This window comes from Acomys minous (assembly GCF_964271855.1).
Source record: "Acomys minous genome assembly, chromosome: 13".
NCBI lineage: Eukaryota > Metazoa > Chordata > Mammalia > Rodentia > Muridae > Acomys > Acomys minous.
Genome location: NC_140495.1, coordinates 85,434,198 through 85,460,802, shown reverse-complemented (window position 1 = coordinate 85,460,802; position 26,605 = coordinate 85,434,198). Strand labels below are relative to the sequence as shown.

At 40.0% G+C, this 26,605-nt stretch overlaps 1 protein-coding gene across 1 annotated transcript; it reads left to right on the top strand.

The window, feature by feature from the left end:
* The first annotated feature begins 1,030 nt into the window (after positions 1-1,030).
* SLC5A7 (solute carrier family 5 member 7) lies at positions 1,031-26,605 on the top strand. The gene is made up of 9 exons (XM_084754682.1): positions 1,031-1,280; positions 2,549-2,777; positions 5,878-5,991; positions 6,699-6,854; positions 12,920-13,068; positions 16,474-16,617; positions 19,850-20,003; positions 22,380-22,597; positions 25,287-26,605. Exons 2-9 carry the CDS (start codon positions 2,600-2,602, stop codon positions 25,914-25,916), a joined length of 1,743 nt encoding a protein of 580 aa, XP_084610808.1. The 5' UTR covers positions 1,031-1,280; positions 2,549-2,599; the 3' UTR covers positions 25,917-26,605.

Sequence of the window (26,605 nt, the reverse complement as noted above, 5' to 3'; positions counted from 1 at the left end):
ACTGTCCACATAGTCCTCTGTCCTGCCCACATTAACTATCTGAACTCCACTGAACTTTCTCACCCCAGGTAAGGCACTGGGGAAGTTACTGTTCATACATAGAACATACAATTGAGAGGCCCCCCCTCTAAATCCAGTCTAGGGTGGGAGCTGGTCTGCAGCTTAGCCTGAAGAGATGGACAGCAACTAGGAGTTTAAGTTCACCCCCATTAGCTGTCAGATGCACTGTTGCACTGCTTAATAGACTGGCTTGGTGGAATGCAGAAGAAAAAAAAAAATGAGAAAGTGGCCACAGAGCTGAGACCTCGTGGCCTTCAGCCGTTTTCCCCCCATCATACACTCTCCATATCACCTCTCTCTGCCACATACATGCACTTAAAATGATGTACAGATATCTCTGTCTACAACATATACAGCCTTTACAAGATAAAGCCATCTACAGAAGGGTATAGCAGACAAAAAAGTAATCTAGTCACAAAGTACTAGACGTGTTTGAAGCGATGCGAAGTGCTTTTGTGGAGCTAGAATAGAATACATAAGCAAATAAGCAACTGCCTTGTTGCCTGTGGCTTACATACCAATTTTATTTTAAACAACTATGCGACGATGCGTTTCATTGTAGCCCCACTTTTAAGTGGAGGGAGTGTGAATGTAAAACAAAAAGAAAGGGTCTGACTAGTCTAAACCTTCCGAACATGTCTTCTGAACGAAACCCCATCAACAAGGGCTTGAATTTAACCCATTGAGGCCCACTAGAGGCAGAGACTGCCCAGAACAGAGCTTTCATGGAGACACCTCAAGGAGGGTTTCTGAAGTCTCCATCCTGTATCTTGTAGCGAAGTCCTTTGAGTCCCGCGCTGTCCTTTTGCATCCCAGAAGGACAGAAAGAGCTTGCAGTTAAACTCGGGAATGACCTTAGGGTCTGGAGTCCTCCATTCTAGGGGAGCAGGTGATTTGACTTGAGATGGGAGCGTGAACTTGGGCAAGTGCTGGCTCCGAGCTTGGCTGTTCCCTCGCACCCCGTGCCACTCCAGGGCACAGTCCGCAGCTCCCGCCCAGCACTACTTTGCTCTGACGTCCGTCTCCGGAGCTCTGACGATCGCCCCCGCCTGCCACCCGTATAAAGAGACTTTTTCCAATACTCAGATCGATCGCCTCGCCCCTCGCAGCCCTCAGCGGGCTCCTCACCGGGCCCCTCGCCTCCCTCCCTCACTAACCCCACACAGCAACCGGGCTCGTGGGGCGCCCGGACCCCCAGTGGAGCTCCGGGTGGCGCCAAGGTAAGAGTCCTGCGGGAACAAGAGCTGGGGCCGCGCCCTCGGGGCCGGAGGGGAAGGATGGACTCTGCCCAGTGGGGATAAACCCTCTGCTCAGTTGAGAGGCACTTGTGGCTCTCGGGGTGCCAGATGCTGTAGTGTCTGGGTTCCCGAGACACAGGACGCCTGGGGGACAGGGACAGGGGCGGCCGAGCGCCTAGGAGCTTGGGCGGAGAGGGAATTTGGTGGCCCAGCACTGACAAAGGCGGAGCCCACCGGGTTGGGGCGCCCCCGAGCTCCCTGGTATTCCGGAGGTGAGTGCTTACAACCAGCGCCTCACCACCCACTTGCAAAGCTTAGACTCCCACAAAAACTTATGGTGTGAACTGGGGTACAGGATATAACCCCGGTTTGTGCGGAATAAAAGAACAAGAATTCCATAATATCAAGCTTTATTTTGGAACTTAACATCAGTCTTTCCCGTTTCGTTGTGTTCTTCCTATCTGTGGCTGTGGTTTATACATTAACGTATTTTAACATCTTTTTTTTTCCCATAGAGACCAGGAAGGGGAACACGGAGAAGTGGGGGGGGGGGGGGCGGGGCGGGGAGAGGGGAGAAATTAACTAAGGACAAAGGAAGATTGAGAGAGATTGAGAAGGTCCTCCCTTTAAATAACAAAAGGATACTTAGTTGTCATAGTAAATTAAACCCCTGTTTATGCATGTTTAAAAGGAATTTCCTAGTTTTTTCTTTTCCCCAAATATTTTTATTTTGAGCTACTTTTAGACCTGTTTCCTGAAGTCAGCTGTAAGGATAAGTAGAGAATGAAGCATGAACACACACACACACGCATTTTCTTCGAGTATTCCTTTAGGATATACTTAAATTAATAAACAATTATAAAATATCGTCTTAGTTTCAGAGGGCAAATATAGACATAATCATTGCAAACGATCTCTTGACAGATCAACTGAGTTATAAATACAAAACAAACTTAAATTTAGAAGATTTATAAAATATAAGATTATTATAATTGTATTTGTGCTCACCTTCTTTTTTTCCTGTTTTTTTTTCCCCCAAAGCATTAACTTGTTAAACAGAAACAGATCAGTGTAATGGACACTTGTTGGCCATGATTAATTTACAGTGATTTCAGTGCAAGCTTCTTCTTCTTCCTTTCTTTTTTTTTTTTTTTTTTTTTAAGGATATCTGGAGCCAGCTGCTTATTCTTGGCAGCCTGTGTAGGCATAGTGCTTGGCTGCTTAATAATGCATTGCTGTATTTTCTACAGAAGACTTGATGAAGTAGCCCACTGTGGAAGGCTCTGCCGCCTTGGATAGCAATGGCTTTCCATGTGGAAGGACTGGTGGCTATCATCCTCTTCTACCTCCTTATATTTCTGGTTGGAATATGGGCTGCATGGAAAACCAAAAACAGCGGCAGCCCAGAAGAGCGCAGCGAAGCCATCATAGTCGGGGGCCGGGACATTGGCTTGTTGGTGGGTGGCTTTACCATGACAGGTAGGTTTCCCTCGCTCCCTTCCCATGCTGGCTTGTGCTCTGAGTGAGAGATCAAATATTGCTCTTTGTCCTTTGGAGTTCTTTCAGTCCACAACTCACATTTTGAAGTAATTTCATATTTAATTTAAAACAAAAGGGAAATGGTTTAATTACAGCAATTCTAGCCAAAAAGGATTTGACAATAAATCACTGAACTTAACGTTAGCAAAGCAAATCTAGTCTCTTTTCTCAAGCTAGTGGGTAGAGGTGGGTGGGTAAAAACAAAGGGGTGGAGGAATGCAGAGTCATAGTCTTTCAAGTTGTGAATCTGTGAGACATCATGGCGTCTCGACATCTTCATTAATACAAGCTTGGGGCTGTGACTAAGTTCTCTTAAGTGACAAATACTACCTAGTTGGGGTTTTTAGCCTGAAAAAAATCATTTTGGAGACAATATAATTCCAATCTAATTATGTCTATTGGAAACCTACTTCCTCGTTTACTAACCATTTTCCTTAAAGGAAGGATTCTACAATGCTAAAAGTAAGGTTTTCATGATCCTTGGTGTAAAAAGGAAAAAGTCAACATGTGTCATCAAAAATCCTTGGTCCATCATCTGCATTTTTCTTTCTTTATAATTTTCTTTGTGTTCAGAGCCTTTGTTTTTTTGTTTTTGTTTTTTCTTTCTTTGATCTCAGAGTGATTTCGGTGGTTTTTGCTATTTGTCTTGGTCACTAAAAACAATTCTAATATAAAATTTTGTGGTATAAATGGTTCGTAACATTTTGCCTAACAAGACATTTCATCTGTTGAGTTTTACTTAGTGAGTATTTTTAACACTAGCAACATCATTCATGCTAGCTGGAACTCTTGGCCTCTCATTAGAAAAGCATCTTACTAGAAATCAAATCCAAATGAAATATACATTTCTGTGCAGAAGTGCTATTTAAAGACAAGTGTGTTAGCTAGAGACTTAACTCCCCTGTGGAGATGGTCTCCCTGTTCCTTCTGACCATGTGAAATCTACAGTATCCTGTATACTTTGTAGATTTTTGATCTTGTGACCTCTGGTATTTACTCACCAACTGTAGATGGATTCATGTGTTCTTTACAGCAGGCACTGTGGAAAGGTTGCAGAGTTAAGGGAATCTCCAGAGTTACTTAGTTAACAAAGATCAGCTCCAAGTCCTTTGATGACCACACTCAGGCTCCTTCCATGTTGTGCTGTGTGCATCTTTCTTACTGTGTACTATGTCTCTTTCAAAATTTACTTTGTGCACAATAAAAATGTAAGAGTAAATGAGCTGTTGAACATCCAAGGATTTTATTAACTGCTGATTACTATGATATTCTACTATCCTGTAATAATCTCTTTCACATAGTCATACAATATTGCAGAGTTTGTTCTTTCACTCCATGCAGATTTTTAAAAAATGATACACCATTAAAGTATATAAAATCATCTTTCTTATAAAGTGTTATCATAGTCTTTCTGACTTGTTAACAATTCTTCCTCAGAGCTCAGAAGACCCTTGGTCAATATGGCCATTCACTTAAGTCTGAACCATACCTTTTAAGCCTCACTAGATTTGGTTGCTTACATGCATTTTGTAAAAAATACAGAGGGAAAAATATAGATTCTTTAAAAATATAGTTTGGAAGAACTTTCGTTCTGGCTCATTATTTGACACAAAAACATATCAATGCAAGGAACAAATTCTGGTCCAGAAAGGGCTACATACATCAGTAACAAATGGAAAGACTTTTAAATTATAAGTTTTCAGTTCTGTATTATAAATAAATTTAATCACTCAGGCACCAATTTTACTTTAGGATGAGGGACCGAAAGCCTCACAGTGAAAAGTAATTGTTGTGAGCTTTGTGCTTCCTACGACAATCTGAGAGCCATTTTCACTCTGCACCAAGGTACTGCTGGCATGGTATCATTTTCAGCCATCCTAGCTCGAAGATGAAGTCTCATGTTCTGAACCTTGTAAGAATATATTTCTTCTGGTCCTTGTTATATACTCAGTGTGTTATATAGGAAAGAAAAAAATCTAAAATTTCAACAGGGTTATAGAGTGCGTGAAGCAACGAGTGGCAGTGTTTGGTTCTCTGCACATCACGTGTGAAAGCTTCGGTGAAGCTGGGCGTGGCTGGTGTCCTTCTCATGCCAGGGTTCAGTACATATATCTCACATTAAGTGAGCCTAAAATTTCTATTCAGAAAATCTTAAATTAATATTTTTCTTTTATTTTTTGATATTGTAGTAGAGTTGCATCATTTCTCCCTTGACTTTCCTCCCTTCAAATCTTCTCCTTGTACCCTTCTCTTTGTCCTCTTCCAAATTCGTGATTTTTTTTTCTTTAATGTTGGCACACACACAAATATGCATATGTTTATTTTTTTTAAGTGCTATTAACCTCAGCACACTCTTTTGCCTGTTGGACTGAAGGAGAAATAAATTGTGACATGAAAACAGCCAGTCATGTCTTAGTGGCATAGACAAGATTTCTGTTCATAGAGATCTATCTTTTTATGTTACATTCTTAATTGGATGGCTCAGGCTCCTGTCTGATAAGAGTATTAAAAGCTTTGGACCCTCAGCATCCCACATACATTGCACAGAGGGATCACTTGGAGTCTTTCTTATACTCTTAGAAGTACATATAGAATTTTAGTTCTGTTAACTGTTTTTTCCAGTAAGAATAAAATATTATGGATCTGTGAGGAATTAGGGGAAGGTACTGGTGCTCAATATGATAGAATTATTATATGAAGTTATCAAGTAATTAATAAAACATTAATTATATTGAAAAAATGAAGAATCAGGTCTGTTAGGTTGTAACAAAATTTAGTAGCTTGTAATTCAGTCCTTGGCCAGAGTTTGCTTAGGCAAAGCCTGCTTTCTTTGGTTCTTTATCTGCTTTCATTCAATGATAATGCTACCGAACTTTTATATATCTGAAGGAAGCACGTCTAGCAGATATCTCCAGGAGTACTAAGTATATTGCAGAGCTTGACGCAGCCCCATGAAGGCAGTAGCCTCTGTGCTGGGCAGGCAGGCTTAGGGCACAGCAGGTGAGCAGTGTTTTTACCTTCATTCTTTGCTCTGTTTCAGCCACCTGGGTTGGAGGAGGCTACATCAACGGGACAGCGGAAGCAGTTTATGGACCAGGCTGTGGTCTAGCTTGGGCTCAGGCACCCATTGGATATTCTTTGAGTCTGATTCTAGGTAAGTGGGTGGTGGTGAGATCTCAGTGACTCACTCAGTACTCAGCATAAAGTATAAATAAGTCAAACAATGTGAGCAACTATGGTGGGGGAAAATTTTAAGTAGCAATTACCAGAAATTGTTACATAGCAGAACACCAAGGCTGAGATTACTAATCTCCTCATTATGAAGTGTGTAAAAAATTCTTTGATCCTGTAGCCACTCGAACAGTGAATTTCTTAAGCAACTGTGATGTATTCCTTTCAAAATCTAGTTTGGATATATCATTAAAGCCTTATCAACTCCATTGTACCTAAGTTCCTTTTGGTAAGCCAAACTGCTAGAAGTTTGAATATTATGTAAGAGTTCCTCATTTTGCTACACAAAACATTTTTATTGGGCTTTGTGCTTATTCAAAGTGTCTAAAGGTTGCATTGTGTGACACAAATTCACCAAAGCATTTTAATACGCAGTGACCTAGCCCATGCCTTTAAATTCATGTGCTTCATTTATGTCATCCAGTTGCCTAACGGGCATAGCAGTGTTAGATGTGCCAAGGAATTTATATTAGGTTGCTAAATATTTCTTGGTACTATATTCGTAAGACACATTCCTCAGTACATATAGGTATCATAAAATTTCATTTTCCTAGGGGGCAGAGATAGCATAGGAAAAGAGTATCTACAATAACTTTGTGTTCTCACAAGCACTTATTTGATTTGTTCTAGGTGGTCTGTTTTTTGCAAAACCTATGCGTTCCAAGGGCTATGTGACCATGTTAGACCCATTTCAACAGATCTACGGAAAGCGCATGGGTGGGCTGCTGTTCATCCCTGCACTGATGGGAGAGATGTTCTGGGCTGCAGCGATTTTCTCTGCATTAGGTAAGGGCTGAAGAAGATGGTCCTACTGAGACTCCAGTTCCTGAACATAGGGTTTGGGCTCTTAAAAATTATTTAAAGCCATGCCCACAGCCATATTTATTCTTATAAAACCCCAATATAAATTCCATACTTAGTAAACTATGGCTGTAGATGTGAAAGGATCTAATCTCAGCTTCATTTGTTTTGAACCTGAGTCACATCATTAGAGTGTAGCCATGACTCATAAATGTCATGAGTTGCTTTGTGTATAATACAAATTATATACAATTTAGAAAAAAATACATTTAATTAAGTACAACTAAAAGGTATAGTTTGTGTGCGAACTTTAAGAAAAAAGTCCATGAGCCAAAGATTTAAGGGAATCCCTGCTCTTAAATAAGTTTGAATAAATTATTTTTACTTTTAATCCTTCCATTAACTATTCTCACTTCTCTGAACACCCTGTACTTCTTTCTGTTTTTCCTTCTAATGACTAAATTAATAAAATTCATAAATGTATGTAAAGTTCTTAAGGATTTTTAAAAGCAGTAATATTCTTACATAAGCTGTATCCTATTAAAAACAAAAGAAAAAAAAAGCAAAGTGCGAATCCTAACAGTAAATAACAGTTGCAGAGAAATGGGGCATCACAGCCTGTGGACAGGGTACACAGGCATTCAAGCAAAGCCGCCAATTTTACATGTCAGTATAAGTTCTTTATGAAAGCATGGATAGGATATATGGGCAAACATTGGTAAAACTGAGAATGAAAGAACATAGTGAGAATTCTCTCAGAACTTTTAAGTGTTTTCTTTTCTTTCTTTCTTTTCTTTTCTTTTTTTTTTTTTTTTTTTTTTTTGAGACAGGGTTTCTCTGTGTAGCCTTGGCTGGCAGCCTTTATAGACCAGGCTGACCTTGAACTCACAGAGATCTGCCTGCCCCTGCCCCTGCCTCTGCCTCTGCCTCCCCAGTGGTGGGATTAAAGGCATGGGCCACCATGCCCTGCAAGTGTTTTCTTTTTAACTTATGTAACGTTTCCAGCCCCTATCTTCTCTTCACCCAAGTCTACTTACTCTTGGAGACGGAGATTTAGTGGTAAAGACAACCGTGGCCAGTTGCTGGAATGTGAACAGTCTAGGGCTATTGAGGCAACTGGAGATGCGGACCCTGGAGAAGTTGTGCACTGCCTCAGTTACATGGCTGCCTCCTTCATTTTTCCAGCCTCACGGTTCTGTCCCTCTCTTTGCTACTCAGTCAGCCTCCACCCTCTGTCCTCTTCCCTGCCTCAGCCAGGCCTTCCTCACTGAGATCAGCAGGGGGCTTCCTGCTTGCCGTACTGCCCTCATCTCTAGTAGGCAACTTTCCGAGCTCAGGCTTCCACATCTTCTTTTCTTCTGAAACCCAAAATTTCAATAGCATCTATAAGCATGATCTACAAGCCTTTGCCTTTTCTTTTAGTTATGCCTACTGCATTCTTTCTTCTCCAGGATGGTGAGTCTTCCGTCGTGGCCCCAACACTTTACAAATCCATTGCCTAGGCTTTGCACTCATATCGTGTGTTTTCTGTGGGGCTATGAAAGCTCTCCCATCTCAATCTACTACCTTTAGATCAAAGGCAGACCTGTCTCAGCCTACTGTGTGTGGAGCTGGTGAGCAGCTACACAGTGGGACCCACACAGTCCTCTTCAATGAACAGGTGGCCACCTCCACACATTCTCCTACACACAATGTCACATCTCTTTTCCAGATGAAAAGGCAAGACTAAAGGAGCCAGGTACTAAGTGGTTAGAGCAAAAGGAAATTTCCTCTGTGTTACATATGCCAAACCATGAGCTTGTCTCCTGGCTCCGGTATTGGTATACGTAGCCGCTGTAATGGGCTTAGTTCACACCAACGTTGTGTCTCCCTTTCCTTCCAAATTCCTATAAAAGCTAAGGTAATTTTCTTGGTCTTTGACTTTGGAATGAAGTGAGTGATGGTGCGAAAAGGAATACAACTGCCTAGTTTATAAAATACACTAATAACTCTGAAAAAACGACACTCCTCTGTGCTGGACAACAGTCCTCAGTTTAAAGCCTAACGACATAATATTTCCCCAACCTCACTCTCATTAGCTCAGAAACAAAGGGATATTTTTTTTTTTGCCACAGGTTTTGACTGTGGGATAAGAACATACTACCTGGTGAGGTATGACAAAAAAGAAGATTCAAAATTATCTCTCTGGCTGAATAAAAGTTTTGAATAATAGTCCTAAAAGGTGAATAGAATTCATGGGCTAGTGTTTCTATGGCATTTTGCAAATACAAAACAACAGTGACTAAACTCAGCATTTTGATATAATTACTTCTGCAGATATATTTGCTTATGTCTGTATATGTATTTCAGAGTATATGAAAGCATGTTAACAATCTCTCTGTATACACACACACATATGAATAACAGATACACAGACATTATAAGCAACACTAAACTCATGCACACACTCATGCACACATATGCACACACACATGCACACACATACACACACACACACACACACACACACACACACACACACACATACACACACACACTGCTGCCCTTGATAGAAATCTGTCTTCAAGCACGGCATGTATATTATAAAATTATTGCCTTTTATCCTGAAGTATAATTGCTGGACACATTTTGTAACTGTTTTTTAAGCAATAATCCTGGGATACATAGGAACAGGCAAATAAAAACCCTTCCTTTCACTAAGAATGACCATGGCAATGAAAACAGGTGACTATCTCCTCTGTAATCACAACACTTAACTTACGGCAACACCACCACAGGAGAGATCCTTCTCACTGTGTGTCTGAGGTAGGAGCAACCTCACAGAACCCCTGGCAGACAGCTGCATTCACAGATTTCATATGTGCCATCACTTGTCTGGTCTTCTCTTGTTTTACTTTCCCAAGGAACCTCTTCCAGACATGGCATTTGTCCTTCCCATGTGTTAAGCAAGACTTGTTGCCTCTCAGTCAGGTCCATCTATACCTGAACGGGGAACACTGACATTCTGAAAGTTCTCTGGAAACTGTGACTTCTGCCGTATCTTTTTCTTCTTCTTCTTCTTCTTCTTCTTCTTCTTCTTCTTCTTCTTCTTCTTCTTCTTCTTCTTTCTGTGCCTTTTCACTTGACATCGGCTTGCTGAATCAAGCTGCGCTGTGATAACATTTAATTCAATCCTATCCCTGCCTGGTGCTGCCAGGCCATCTGATTATCATTATGACCCAGAAATGAACCAAAACTGTCCCTAACATCTTAGGATGCTTGAATAAATGTTTTCTTGTGTTTCTAGTAGCTAAATTCAGTGATTTGTTTTATAACATTATACCAGGAGAAATGAGGTTTTTCTCATTATAATTAATGTAATAATGTAGAAAATATTTTCAGAAAAACCCAACTCAAATGTAATTGTGAGACAGAGGTGAGAGACCTCGTTAAAGGCGCCAAGTTGAAATCAAATGGTAGCATCTCCAGAGACTGAACATCTAGTGCTGTGAATTTAGCCTGTGATTAAATTGCTTATAATATATGGAGTTATAACCTGGAAATATTATGAAAGCTGAAAACATCACAGAAAGAATAACAGATTTTCAACTAAAATTTCAACATTAAAAAGAAGCTTTAATTAATCCCAGCACTCGGGAGGGAGAGGCAGGCGGATCGCTGTGAGTTCAAGGTCAGCCTAGTCTACAAAACGAGTCCAGGACAGCTAACACAGAGAGACCATGTCTTGAAAAACAAAACAAAACAAAAAACAAAAAGAAAAAAAAGAAGCTTTAAAAAAAAATAGCGTGTTAAATATGTATACAGTAGCTCCACTATTTGTTAAAAGAACTGATAGATCTTGGGACCTCTTGTATTTGAATGATAGTTACTTATTATATTTCTCTTTTTATTCAAGGAAGTTGTTTATTAGCATAACCAAATGTGAAAAGTATGCTGTACTGTTGTTTTAGAACAACCTGAATTGTTCTGTTAATAATGTATGTTCCTCCCTGGTTGCTGGTATACACTGTGAGCATGCCTAGAAAGAAACATAAGTGTTCCAAGCTGCTCATTGAAAAAGTTCTCATCAGAAAGACAGGAACCTCCAAATATAACAAACAATGCCATGAGGCAAGAAAATGAAGACATTAAAGATGAAAGCCACTAAAACCATGATTTTTTTTATTTTAGATTTTTAAAAATTTTTACTATTTTGTGTCTGAGTATTTGTATATATATGTATATATGTACTGTGTGCCTGGTGGCAATGAAGGTCAAAAGAGGGTGTCAGATCTCTTGGAACTGGAGGTGTGATGCTTGTGAGCCATTTGGGTACTGAGAACTGAACCAGGGTCCTTTACAAAAGCATTATGTGCTGTAGCCACTGATCCATCTCTCCAGGCCCTGAACTGTGTCTTCTTTTCCATAATATTTTTATTGATTATTTAGGAATTTCACATCATAAACCCTAAGCACCCTCCCTTCCCAGTCCTCCCAGGTCTAACTCCCATTCTTGGGACCTCCTTCACAAAAAGAAGGAGGAAGAAGAAGAGGAGGAGGAAGGAGGAGGAGGAGGAGGAGGAGGAGGAGGAGGAGGAGGAAGAAGAAGAAGAAGAAGAAGAAGAAGAAGAAGAAGAAGAAGAAGAAGAAGAAGAAGAAAATAAGGGGACAATGACAAAAATCAAGTTAAATTTATATTGTCCATATAATCACTGGAACATGTTCAAAGAAAACTGAGTGCTTCCTCACCTGCACCCCTGCCAGAAGCCATCAATTCTGGAAAGCTATGCTCCTGCTGACTGCAAAGGACAAGGAAGCTACTTTTGCCATGGTACTGATGACTACAGACTCATAGTTGAGAATGAGGGATGTAGAAAGCTTCTGTGACAATGCTTATCCCCCTCCCCCAAAGACCCAAGGAACAGCCTACACAGAAAGCCATCAATGAGAACTTTTAAATTATGATTTCAGTCTGGATTCTTCAGTATATTGGCAGTCTGGGGAGAAGCCACACCAACTAAACAATTCAAAGAGATCCTTCAAGACTTTGATAGAGAAAAAAAATGATAAATTCAATTACCAATTCCATTATTTTCTTCTAAAAATGTGCCTCAGTTTCTTGGTATCTTGTAGAATTTTTCTGTTACAGTGGGTTAGCAGAGGATAAAATAGAAAGAAATATTCATTGTAAGTTATTAAATTGGTTGCTCATGCCTTCCAGAAAGACTTGTTATGGATGTAAGTGATTCTGCTATACATGTTTAATTGTTAGAATTTCATAGAGTAAGAGCATTAGAAGTTCTGAGAATAGAGTTGAGTTTCTCTCCATTTCTAGTTGTTCTGATGTTATATGTTTTAGATAATGTCTTACATAGATTGACTAGCAAAAGTCCAGTTTCTGATGTATCCTGTTAAATGTAGAGAGATACATACCTAATTCATTAAGAGAAAATTTTCAACACAACAGTATAGCTAGTCTTTGCTACTTTGTGGGTTCTTCTTTTTCCCGCCCTTTATCCAACCACCCCCACAGTTTCACACACTATCACTAGATAGGCGAGAAAGAAGGGCCCGGGTGGGGGGGGGAGAGGTGGGAGAGAGAGATCCTTGAATCTAGCTTCTTTCTTGTTTCTTCTTTGAGAACAGCTACTAACAAACTGTGACCAATCCCCCCAAATGACAAACAAACAAACAAACAAACACCTATTTGGGGGCTCTACATTTATATACCTCTGAAAATTTGCCAGAATTTCAAATATCACACAGTCACAGAAACTGTCTTCAGCTGGCGGACTTAGGCTTCTGTAGAGCACAAGGCAAATCACAGTCAGCTGCTGCCAAGCTGCCCCATATCCTTACACCTGGGTTAAAGAGAAAACATAACTCTTATACTAGTTCTGTGCTTTTAATGAAAACAGCATTCCAGAATTCTCACCACACAACGGTTCTTTCCCACTGTTGTCGTCATGTGCCTCTCACAAGCCCCAGGGACACATATGCTGTGGCTGTGTCTTGGAGGCGGAATCGCCTGTACACTTACTTCACTGAGCTGCCTGGTCATTTTCTTCCAGGGGCCACCATCAGCGTGATCATCGACGTGGATGTGAATGTGTCGGTCATTGTCTCTGCACTCATCGCCATTCTGTACACCCTAGTGGGCGGGCTCTACTCTGTTGCATATACTGATGTTGTACAGCTATTCTGCATTTTTATAGGACTGGTAAGTGACATTACCCTCATATTTTGTCTCCTTCCCTATTTTTCCTTCCTTCCTTCCTTCCTTCCTTCCTTCCTTCCACCCTCCTTTCCTTCCTGCCTGGCTGCCTTACCTCCTTCTAAAAAATAATGTTTATCTTAACTCAGAAAAAAATCATTTTCCATCATGAAAAATGCATAGCAGATTTAATACTATATGAAATACTAATTTACAATGAGTTCGACAGAGCCAAATCCCTGGCTAATTTTTATAGATTTTGACAGAAAGATGTCAGATTGGCTGCGTATGCCTCCCAGAGAGACTTCTTACAGATGTAAGTGATTCTGCTCTACATGTTTTATTGTTAGAATTTCAAATAGTAAGGGCATTACAAGTTCTGGAAATAGAGTTGAATTTATCTCTATTTCTCATGGTTCTGCGGCCATGTTCTAATTTATCCTACAAATATCTACGTCCTACTTTCTACCCCTATTAGTTTGAATCTAACTTACTTGTGGTCCTCTTTGATAGTCAGTCGTAACACTCTTCTCATGAGCAAAGCTAACGTTCAGTGGTAACCGGGGAAGAATGGTTCTCACTTCCCTTAGTTACCACAAGGTGACTGAGAGTACATAACAATTACGGCATTAGAGAAATGAGAGGTACAGTTATTAGTCTTTACTCTCTAACATCTAGAAATAAGGGGCTTAATTACATAAGCAATTAAAATTTTTCCTATTTCTACGACTCCTAGGATAAATTAGGACATACACATGCCTTATTAAGTGAAGAATGCTATCACTATGGAGTCTGGTGACATGACATGAGCTATGAAATGGGAGGATGACAATGAAAGCCCTGTGGGACATGTTAAATGCATCCCACTTACTTTGCATCCTCAAATCTCAGAAGGCAAAAATAATAATTACACTTATAACAGTGTGCAACATGTAATTCACATAAAAATAAGTATCAATGGGAATGTGCGTGCATTCTGTGTGATGGGCCGACACGGGTGCATGTGCATAGTCGCATCAAGTACCAGCACCATGTCCCCTGTCCTTCTGCAGAGGCACAGACAAAGCATGTGTAGTTTTCCCAATCAGAATTAAAATATCCTCGATTCCCTTCTCTCTGATTAGTTTTCTTAGAGTAAAGTTGTTCGATGACTATTTTAGTTTTTAACCTTCATGTTTGGAGATGAAAAACTGAATTTGATAACTTCTTATTATAACTTTTATCATCACTAGTAATATCCCAGAGAAATCATTTGACTGCAATATGACTGACACTGTAAATGTAAATTCCCATATAGTCATAAAACCTCCATTTCCATTCTTCTCTTAGACACTGTTATGAAATATCATGAAAACATTTTAAAATTAAAATTGAGAATGTTTAATTTGCTCAAGAATTCCCACTTTTTATTTTCAAGTTGCCCAAAACAAGTGGATGTGCTAAACTTTGGTTTTTACTCTACATCATCATAGCCGTGCATGAAGAAAGCAGAAAACACAAAAGCTGTTCTCCTGTAGTATTAGAGGCAAGGCCACCATAGACTACAGCAGCTCTCATAATTGACACACTTTTTATCCCAAAAACTCCAACCTCAGGGGGATTAATCTATGTGCCATTGATGAATATCCTGCCTCATTGCTTTGAATGAGACCAGAACTTAAGACACACAAACTCATGACTCAAGTGTATAGGTGTAGGAATGGAAGGACAAAGATATGTAAGGGTATATGTTGAAATTTATTGACCATAAAACATAACTAGGTGGATAAGTTATAAGGATTAACTGTTTTTTTTAATTCCTAGGTTAAATTAGATCATTTGTGGGTATTGTTCAGTAAAGAATATTACATTTTTGTGGGTTTCTTAATTAAAGCACTATAGAATTGGCTGTCTAAATATAGATTATTTTCCAAGATTTACTTCTTATATGCATATGTAGTCAATCTATACTTTATGCATACCTTCCTAAATCTGTACTTCTGTGAGTTTTGTAATCATCCTTGGAAATCCAAAGCTGAACACTTGATTTACTTAATTTTCCTTTTCTGGCACCTGTGCCCTATCCCAACCCAGAGACTGTTGACTCTGCCATCCTGTTTTTATGAGCATCTTTCTTTTTTAAAAAAATTTATTTATTTATTATGTACACAGCATTCTGCCTGCAGGCCAGAAGAGATGGTTGTGAGCCACCATGTGGTTGCTGGGAATTGAACTCATGACCTTTGGAAGAGCAGTCAGTGCTCTTAACCTCTGAGCCACCTCTCCAGCCCCTATGATCATCTTTCTATTCTCAGTGCCACCGATAGACTTCAGATCTTTTTCCGGATGTATAAGAAACCCTCCGTCACCCTCACATTTGTTTCTGCATTTTGAAACTCGTTGCTAATATCCATGACATTAAATCAAAGAAACTCCTCTTGCTTCCAGTTATCTACAAAACTAAATTAAAATGCTTTAGCTTCAAACTCAAGCTTTTTGAGTCTGTCTTTGTCTCTAATATCCAGAAACCACCCTTCTCCCACTGAACCTGAACACACACACACACACACACACACACACACACACACACACACACCATATGTAACTGATCCTTTAATTGAGATATTTTCATTTAGGATATTTGATTTTACAGTGATTCAAAAGCCAAGCACATTCAAAAGAAATCTGTTTGAATTCGCATCTTTTTCTAGGCTTGCAAAATTCAGTTCAGTCCTCTCTGATGTTCAGCAATGGCAGACAACTACAGTTCCCAGTCAGTCACACAACTACAAGGTGCACAACCTGCACATTTCAGTGTGCTTTGCTGCTGAGCAGTAGTGTTCAGTAGATCCTGAGGGTTAAGAGCTGTAACCTGTAAGTTCTACTTACAGTGATTTATTTCACTCTACATATCCTGTTGTAAGTTGAATGGTGTCTGTATGCTTCCATTTCTTGCCTCATTCCTCCCTGGCTCCTTCAGCTCTGCCTCTCTATACCAGTCTGGGGGCACGTCCTTTATCACCTCTTTTTTGTCATATTAATAGACATATATCTTTTTTGAGTTCACAGACAACATAAAGACGAGTAATCTCTCTCTCTCTCTCTCTCTCTCTCTCTCTCTCTCTCTCTCTCTCTCTCTCTTCTGTGTATGTGTGTGTGTGTGTGTGTGTGTGTGTGTGTGTGTGTTGTAATATTTTCTCTCCAAAAAGATCAGCTAACTGATTCTAGGGTTTATAGGATCCAATGTAGTCAAACACATGAGTATTCAATGTGGGTTTTTTTTTTTCATTTTTTTAAATCAGTGTTTTACGGCATCCTATAGAGAACATAATTTCGGGTACTTCTCTGTCTAGGAAAGAGTAGCTATCAAGCTGCGCCATCTCTGTGAAAGATAAACTAGGAGCATGACTCCAATGTCACTCTTTTTTCCAGTGGATCAGTGTCCCCTTTGCCCTGTCACATCCTGCAGTCACTGACATTGGATTCACTGCTGTGCATGCCAAATACCAGAGTCCTTGGCTGGGGACCATTGAACCAGATGAAGTCTACACATGGCTGGATAATTTTCTGTTGTTGGTAAGTAATACAGTGATCTGAGAAACGTGGTCTACTTGTTCATGAAATCAAAGACATGCTCAGGATTTCATATGTGTACTTAATGCTTCACCTGCTGCCTCATAGCCACATCTGAGTTGACTCTTGTCTTGGAAGGGTGGAGCTGCTTTCTGACTGATAATATCCTGCACAAAGTGGACAGCTAATAGAATTGTAAAGGTCTAGTGTCAAATCATTACATGTTCTGAGTCTACAGTCTGTTGTAATAGAAACCCATAAATCATGTAACCCCACTCTGTACCACAAGGGCTTGCCCTAACTGGATATCTGGGCCATTTGAAGCTTTTAATTTGTGTTTTGGAACAAAGTATTAAAGTATAATTTATTCAGATATAAGTAGCTTATCTCCTAATTACACAGTATACCAACTAACGGGGTCTAGGCCCTGAACGCATAAGCTGGCATGAGTAGGGAGTGATTCCAAAGATGGCTTAAAACACACAGAACCCTGATGTGACAGCAATGTCAGCTAGAGAAAGGCACAGGGGAAATCATGGAGGAGCGCAGGCTGAGGAATTCGGAAGACCCTCCAGATCTTATGACTCTTCTAAATAAAGAGCTTATATAGGGAAAATCTCCACATTCCATCTCATTTTAAAGTAAGACATTGGTTATTTTTTGTTACAAAGTGAAGGGGAAATTGTTGTTTGTTTGTTTGTTTGTTTTAATTTTTAGTGGATAGAATGTGTGTGGCGCTTATCTGAATAGTAGCAATTCCTCAACACTCAAGGTGGACATGTCTTTCCCAGTAAAGAAATTCTCAATATGAGGCAGGAAACTTGGGGGGAAATATGTTTCCAGTAGTATCTTCTCTCCTAAGGATTGTGAAGCAATCCCCTGGCTTTCGTTATAATTATGAACATAAAGATTGACATGTGAAATTACACCTGCCTAGCATTGTGTTTATAGTTACGTGGAGATGGTGAAAGGCAAGAAGCCAGCAATTGGTTCACTATTAACCTGTGCCTGAACTAGTAATTGAACCAAAGCATCAAAATATCATGGTTCTTTTTCCCACAATACATTGACGTCCTTGTAAGACTCAGCTATGAATAAAACATACCCATTTCTTAGATGCATTATTTCAATTGTAAGACAAGTAGAAGTCAGAGGCCGTATGTTGAGTGGAAGGGGAAGCTATAGAAATAAGCCTTGAATTGTGCACTGATGGGTTTTGATCTTATGGTTATTTTCACACGTCTTTACATTAACATGATTTCTAAGCACTTCTAATGGTACTGGGGGGGGGGGCTCTCTCAGCCCCATCATCCCTAGGTGGCTCTATATTAGACCTAGTCTCCTTCCCTCGATCTCTCTGCTGCCATTCTCCCAATCTTATTTTACAAATTCCCTTCTGTCTCCATCAGTAGGGCCCCCACAACAAAGCGCACATACAGAAGTTTATTTTTCAAATCTGTAGTAGCTAGTCTGATAGCAGGGTGTCCACAAAGCTAGGTTCTCCCAAAGGTCCTCCTCAGGTGTAGGCTGTGAACTGCTGACCATGACCTTACATGATAGGAAGAATAGGTACATACCTTCTCCATCCCCTTTTCAAAGACCACCAGCCCCATCTGGAAGAGCTATACTCTTATCATCTGATTATCTTCCCAAAGCTCAATTTGGTTCTACTCCTATTAAGTTGAGATCTCGTTTTTGGCATATGAACTTATCTGTTTGAAAACAGTAGTTAGATTTTTACTTTACTTAAAGCCTATAAATGTCCAGGATGATTTCTATGTATAAAGAGTGCATAAATTCATATCATTCACGTACATGGGAGATGCCACTGCTGAACTAGCTTATAGGTTTAAAAACTAAAGAAAATGATTTTGGAAGGATATAAACTTGAGGAATGGAATGAACGATTTTAGAATTTATTTTGAACTATTCATTTTGCCTTTGAGTATGTGCGATTTGTATAGGCAGGAAAATTATTCTGGGACTCAGTATATGAGGCACGGTTCTTGGCACAAATGAAATAAAAATAAATAAGACAGCCACACCAGAGTTAAATCCCTGAATAAAAAACTCAGGGTGACATAGTAGGTTCCTTCAACTATTCCCTCATTCATATACTACTTCCTGAATGCCAACTTTCCATCCATCTGAGCATTGGAAACTTGTCAATACTTTAGGGGAAAGTCAATAATGTCCCTTGCTTCTCTCTGACCACTGCTCTATGCCCTGAACTCTATACCCTGAAACTCATATAATATATTCAGTGGTCCCACAGATGCCCGGGTATCAGTGTGTCTTTTCTTTTTTCATATTAGCATCTCTTTAAGAAAGTCTCATCTTCCTGTATGCCCAACTCAGATGTCATTTCTGAAGCCTTTCCAGATTGCTATGTAGGCAGCAGGCATCCACTTCTCTCAAGCTCAAATAATTGTCTCTCAGTTTTGTTTCCATGCAGGCCACTTATAGACGATTTTAATGCAGATTAAGGCCACCAATCATTTTATTTGTGTCTTTAATGAAAATATTAAGCATACCTCTAGGGTACATACGCACATTTGTTAATTGTTTATATTTACTATGCTAATATATGCCATCTAACTGGAAAACTTTATCACAGCAAGGTATTCAGGAAAAATAAATATAGACAGAAGTCCTGATTCAATGAGTATTCTGCACATTCCCCTTTAGTGAAATACCACAGTGCGTTGACTGTCCCAGATGATGTGAAAATGTTTACCCGCCCCCCCACCGCCCCCCAATTCTCATGCTGACTATATGATTAACATCTCTACACATTCACTGGGCTGCACGATTCAATTTCACCACATTATTTTCAGAATTTCAATTAGTTTTTAAAACTATTTATGATGGTTGGAATTTCTGTCTTAAACTAACTTGATCTTTTGTTTGTTCTAGTTGTTAGATACTAACTAGGTTCATAAGGACTCCATCTTCATGATGTAATTAATTCACCCAGAGCCAATAATAACATGAATCCCTTCACCAGGAAGATCAGAATTTAAGTTGACAAACTTGTAAGTGGGCAAAAGTTTACAACACCGCAAAAACAGTTGTAGCTATGGGATTTGTGGGCTGTGGAGCATTTCCCACACTTCACAACTCTACTGGAACTATTCCAAATGCAACTGATGCCATGTGACAAAGCTCCTAAGAAATAACTCTGTCATTTGCCTCTTTCATTTGTCTCACTCTGAATCCCTGGGTTCTCATGCAGATGCTGGGTGGAATTCCATGGCAAGCCTACTTCCAGAGGGTGCTCTCTTCATCCTCAGCCACCTATGCTCAGGTGCTGTCTTTTCTGGCAGCTTTTGGGTGTCTGGTGATGGCGTTACCAGCCATATGCATAGGAGCCATTGGAGCATCCACAGGTAAACCTCTTGTACTTTTGTCATGTTTGCAAGGTAGTGCCCTAGACCAGTGATGGCTGTTCTCTCTCTCCCACATTCCTTTTACCCCACATAGGAAATTAATTCTTTCTACATGACTACATCATACCTTTGTTATGGCAGTCAACAGATAGAATTCTAGTTCCATGATCTCTCCCCACTTTTTTTTTTTTTTTTTTTTTTGCTGCTTCCTTAATAATGAAATATCTGCGAACATCCAACTCTGGTGTATCCACAACTGCATTCTGACAACCAGGAGATAACAATGGTACACAACGATTAACCAGAGTGTTAGGATGCTTAAAAATATCACTGCATTCTTGCTACTTCTCACTGTGAGTTTTACTATAATCAGCAGAGCTTAACACTGAGTCCGTTCTACAATCCCATTGGCGAGCCAAAGGAAAGCAGAAATTGCAAGCCCCTGGCTTAGGAGAAATCCTGCTATCAGTATGATCTCCACGGACCACTGTGAACATGAGATGTTAACTTCTTATTTTCAATAGTTTGTTAACCAATAAGGCTTATTTTTTTTTCTCGCAGAAACTAGGCAATAAATATATTGGCTAAGAAAAAGAGATACTAAGAAAAGTAAATACTAAGACAACAAAAACAAGCAATATACGATGTCTATTTCCCTGTTGGCCTCTATAAAGCATTTCTAAAGTCTTGCCTTTAATTTTCTTGAACTTAATCATTTCTGTCACTCATGTTTCTAAGAAGAAGCAAGATCCTCTGCAAGAGTACCAGTCTCTTTCAGGAGGGCTCTACTTTTGCAACCTAACCGCCTCCTTGCCTAAAATCAATATCATCACCTTGGGGATTTAGGTTTCAGAAACGTAGAGAGGTGTAACCATAAAATCATATGGGCATAATGACAGAAGCTGCAAATTATGGTCAGGGGAACATTTTATGAACTTCAGAACTAAGTTACAGATAATTTAATTGTGATTATAAGGCAATTTTTCACATGTATAATGAAAATATGTAACATTAACCCACTTTGAGAAACATTCTCCATGTAGAGTTAATTAAAACAAAAAGAAAAGTTCACCTTCTACCTTGTTCTCTCTTATAAAAGAAAGGCCATTTATTAGATTATTTTTCGTCTATTTCTATTTTAGTTTTCAAAACAGAAGTCATGAATCACAGCCTAATCTTCCCCTTCCATGTTCATATTTGATATAAAATTATAACTAATTGATAAAAATATTGGCAGACGTCTTCATCAGCATCTGCGTCTGTAAAAATAAAATAAGGCTTGCAGATAAACCCACCACTCCTGTAAGTATGCACTCATGTAAATTTACTTACTCATGTAAGTAAGGTAACAAAAAGCAGCATACAGCTACTGTTTGCTTGGCTTGGTTCTTATCTCTGGTAATTTAACTTCTCCATTGCAGCTTTAGCCCTGATAGCACACAGGCATGGCTTTAATGGTGGCAGTAAGGGGAAGGGGGGCAGGGAATGGCAGGATCCAAGGAAACCACTACTTCTCGGTCCTGACATAACATCAAAGAATGTCATCAAATATCAGGGAAACCAACTAATGTCCAGATCCAGGTCCCTTGTCTTCTTTGACCCAGACTGTAAAGAAATAAGACAACAACCCAGACAGTGAGATGGCCCAAGGGTAAAGGCACTTGCCACCAAGTTTGATAATCTGAGTTCCATCCTCGGAAACCAACGGTGAAAGGAGCAAAATGATTTCTACAAATTGTCTTTGACCTCCTCACTCATATGCCATAGCACTCGAGTGCTGCACATACCCAAGCACGCACACACACACACACACACACACACACACACACACACACCAAAAGTAGAAGCAGTATGTTCAAAGACAAACTGATGGTTCAAGTTATTCTATCATACCAAATTTGAAGACCTCCAAGATATTTGAGCCTCATAAATGAAAAGGTCTTGTCCTAGCATCACCTACCCCACTTTTTATAGAGAAGCCCCTAGGCAATGTGGAATTGCTTAGAAGAAAACTAACTCAAAGGCAGCTCCTAGGCTATACTGTCTTCAGGAAAAGGGAGAGTGGGAAAAAAATCTGCATGACCAAGGTCCCTGGATACCACAGAATGAACTGTAGGCATCCATAACCTTCAAGTGGTCTAAAGAAAATGCTTTGGTTTTAAAAAGTGTGTTATCTGGTTTTGAGTAAGTGCCCCTGCACACAAAGAACAGCAGGGTGCCAGCAAGTGCATCTAACCCTGTGTGCTATCAATACCCACTGGAGAGAGGCAGGTCAGACATCTTCCATGACCTGCATATGGACTTCCCACCTCATTGGGAAGTAGTCCTCCCACCACTTGAGGACTTTCAATCGTGATGGTTGTTTCTGCTCCACAGACTGGAACAAGACTACGTACGGGTATCCAGATCCCAAGAGCAAGGAGGAAGGAGACATGATTCTCCCAATCGTTCTGCAGTACCTCTGTCCAGTGTACATTTCCTTTTTTGGGCTTGGTGCTGTTTCTGCTGCTGTCATGTCCTCAGCTGACTCGTCCATCCTCTCAGCGAGTTCTATGTTTGCTCGGAACATCTACCAGCTTTCCTTCAGACAAAATGTAAGACCAGCCTTTTACTCTGTGATTAATATCATTTTGTCATTGCCACTGTGTTCATTGTGTTTATTGTATATATAGTATTATAGGTATAGACTCTATCATCTGAAGGGTTAAATTTGGAATGTTCCAAAATTCAAAATATTTTGAAAACCAACAGTATTACAAGTAGAAGATGCTATACTATGAAATTTTGCTTTATTCATAAAATTACTAAACATGGTGTATAAAATTAACTGCAGGCTATATCTAAGAGGTATATATGAAATGTTTAATTTCTGTTTTAAAGTTAAGCTTCATTCCTAGTATATCTCATTATAAACATAAAATGTTCCAAAATACAAAAATAAGCTGCTCTCCATATAAAACAATTCTGCTGTAAACCATTCTTATGAAGAATACTCATTCTGCATATACATATTGAGTCTATATTGAAATACAGCCCTTATTTAACACACGCCTTTAAATATAGTAAATGTATTTATCCTGCAAATGAATCATAGCATGCATGTTGTTGTTAATTTTCATCCTAAGGGAAGCTTTTAGTGTAACTGTTTCCCAACAGAATGTCATCTTATCAAAGCTTAAATATCTTATCTTTCAGGAAAAACATAATACAGTTTCAAACATTTTAGGAAAGCATTTATTTTTTATGTATTTTTTATTAATTTGTTCATATTACATCTCATATTACATTTCAGTTGTTAGCCCATCCCTTGTATCCTCCCATTCCTCCCTTCCTCCCACTTCCCCCCTACTCCCCTCCCCTATGTCTGTGTCTGAGGGGGACCTCCTCCCCCTGTATATGCTCATAGGGTATCAAGTCTCTCCTTGGTGACCTATTATCCTTCCTCTGAGTGCCACCAGGCATCTCCATCCAAGGGACATGTTCAAATATGGGGCACCAGAATTTGTGTGAAAGTCAGATCTCCTTCTCCACTCAACAGTGGAGAATGTCCTGTCCATCGGCTAGTCTGGGTAGGGGTTCGAGGTTTACTGCCAATATTTTCCTTGGCTGTTGCCATAGTTTGCAGAGGACCCCAGGGCCCAGACTCACCTGTAGTTTTCCAGGACCCGCTGGATCCTTCTATTTCCTCATTCTCCCAGGCCTCTCACACCTAAAGTCTCAATAGGATGTCTTCCCCTCTTACCCACTTTCCTGGTAGGTACAGTTTTTCATGGGGACGTACACCTTGGACTAGTGTCTCGATAATAGTGAGTATATACCGTTTAGCTATTTTTGCTTCTGTGTGAACTCACTCATTATGACAATTTCTAGTTTAATCCATTTGTCCACAAATTTTGGAAATTCCTTGTTTTTAATAGCTGAGTAGTATCCCATAGTGTAGATGTACCACAGTTTCTTTATCCATTCTTCTACTAAGGGACACGTAGGTTGTTTCCATGTTCTGGCTATTATGAATAAGACAGCTATGAACATGGTTGTGCATATGTCCCTGTTGTGTGCTGGAGCATCTTCTGGGTATATTCCAAGGAGTGGAATAGCTGGGTCTTGAGGAAGCCCTATTCCCATTTTTCTGAGAAAGCACCAGATAGCTTTTCAAAGTGGTTGTACTAGTTTGCATTCCCACCAGCAATGATTTATTCTGATTAAATATGCTAGGATTCTAGAGAGTCCTGGTAGCTGTACGTCATGGTGAATTACTTAACACTAGTTTTATAATAACTTATGTGGTCTTTGAATTCCAAAGGATACCTTTAACATATGGTAGCTTTTCACTTTGACCTTCCTTATTGAACCAAATGGTTCTAGGACAGCTTGCTACTGTAGTCCTTCGGGAACAATGAACATCTCTCAAGAGCTTTTCTCTGCCAAATACAATTCGCCGGAACACCATGAATGTAACATTCATATAATCCCTGATTGTTTCATGGTTCTTCTTGCTGTATGTAACTTTTTATTTATGTTTAATAATATAAATATATATGCCCAAAATTAAAATATTTAGAGAAAAACAAACAAACAAAAAAGAGCTTTTCTCTATCATATAAAACTTGACCTCTCACCAGGTTCCTAGGACATAGTCAGCAAAATAAGTCCACTGGAAGCAACGAGATGTCTCTGTTTAAAAAAAAAATGTCCTCGCTCCCAAGCCTAATGCCCCACATTCCATCACTGAAACCCACGTGTTCGGAAGAACTGACTCTCGAAAAGTGTCCTCTGACCTCTACACATGCACCATAACGTGTATTTGCACACAGGTATTTGTATGTACACACATAATTTAAAAATATGGTCCAGGAATTTCCTAGAAACATCTGGTTTAAGGCACCAAAAAAAGTAATTTTCTTTTTAGTCCTCATCGGAGTCCTGTGAAAAAAGTAATTTTCTCTTTCGGTAGGACTCCTATGAGGACAGACCGTAAGGTTGGCCATATACTCAGTGCCCTGTGTGGGTGGGATCTCTCCTTGTCATATTTTATGTGTGACATATGACCTTAGCTCAACTCAGCTTTTCCCCTATACACTCAGAAAAGGACTTCATGGTCTCACTTTGTTCTTTTGATAAACAGAGGCCCTCGCACCCCAGGTGCCATACATAGGGTTACATCGGCTTTGGACCCAGAAGACTGTATAAGATCAGTTTTCAAACATAGAAGTTTATCCTTTACATCACTTAAAGAGCCAGCACATTGCTTGTAAAGCTGACCCGTTCATTGATTCCTCACAGGCATCAGACAAGGAAATCGTGTGGGTCATGAGGATCACTGTGCTTGTGTTTGGAGCATCCGCAACAGCCATGGCCTTGCTGACGAAGACTGTGTACGGGCTGTGGTACCTGAGCTCGGACCTTGTCTACATCATCATCTTTCCGCAGCTGCTCTGCGTACTCTTCGTCAAAGGAACCAACACTTACGGGGCTGTGGCAGGTTATGTTTTTGGACTTTTCCTGAGAATCACTGGAGGAGAGCCGTACCTATACTTGCAGCCCCTAATCTTCTACCCTGGCTATTACACTGACAAGAACGGTATATACAACCAGAGGTTCCCCTTTAAGTTCCTCTCCATGTTTACCTCATTCTTGACCAACATTTGTGTTTCTTATCTAGCCAAGTATCTCTTTGAAAGTGGAACCCTGCCCCCGAAATTAGATGTGTTTGATGCCGTTGTCGCGAGGCACAGCGAGGAGAACATGGACAAGACCGTCCTAGTCAGAAATGAAAACATCAAACTAAACGAACTCGCACCTGTGAAGCCTCGACAGAGCCTGACTCTCAGCTCAACTTTCACAAATAAAGAGGCCCTCCTTGATGTTGATTCTAGTCCCGAGGGATCTGGGACTGAAGATAACTTACAGTGAGCCCATCTAAGCTATCCAGACCAGAGCGCTGCTGTAGGGTAGTCCTGGGAAGGTTTGAAACATATCTAACATTCATTAAAATATAAATGTTTAGGGGAGGAAAAGGTTCCCGGAAATAAAATAGGTTATAATAGTTGAGTTCAGAAAAAACAAAAATGATTGCACAGTGAAAAGAAAGCAAGTGTGAAGGCAACAGCTTTACCTTTTCATCAGAGCACTTTTAATTTTGAAGAGCTTTGTTAAGCATGCAAAACGCATAAAGGCCCAGCCGAAGAAAGTGGCCAAATATTATTTATATTTATTATGGAAAGATGAAATATATATATATTAAAGAGTCCACGGAAAGGAGTCTGGATGGTCCCGATCGCCTTTACCGTCTAACGCACTGGAAATGTGGAGGTTGTGCATTTATTCTCAGTCACTACTGTAAATGACGAAGCGAGCTAATCAGTTCACTTCCCTCCACGCGTGGACTTAGCCTGCTCTTCCACGAGCTGAATTGTGGCATATGCTCAATTTTCAATGTGCACTCTCTTATGTTTTCTTGCCATCTTGCATGTGCGCTCTCTCTCCATCCATCCCCGTGTGCAACCTTCCCCCTCCTTCTCTCTACCCCCCCTTCATTCTCTTTTTCCCTCTCCTCTCTCTCTTGCTCTCTCTCTCTCTCTCTCCCTCTCTCTCTCCCTCTC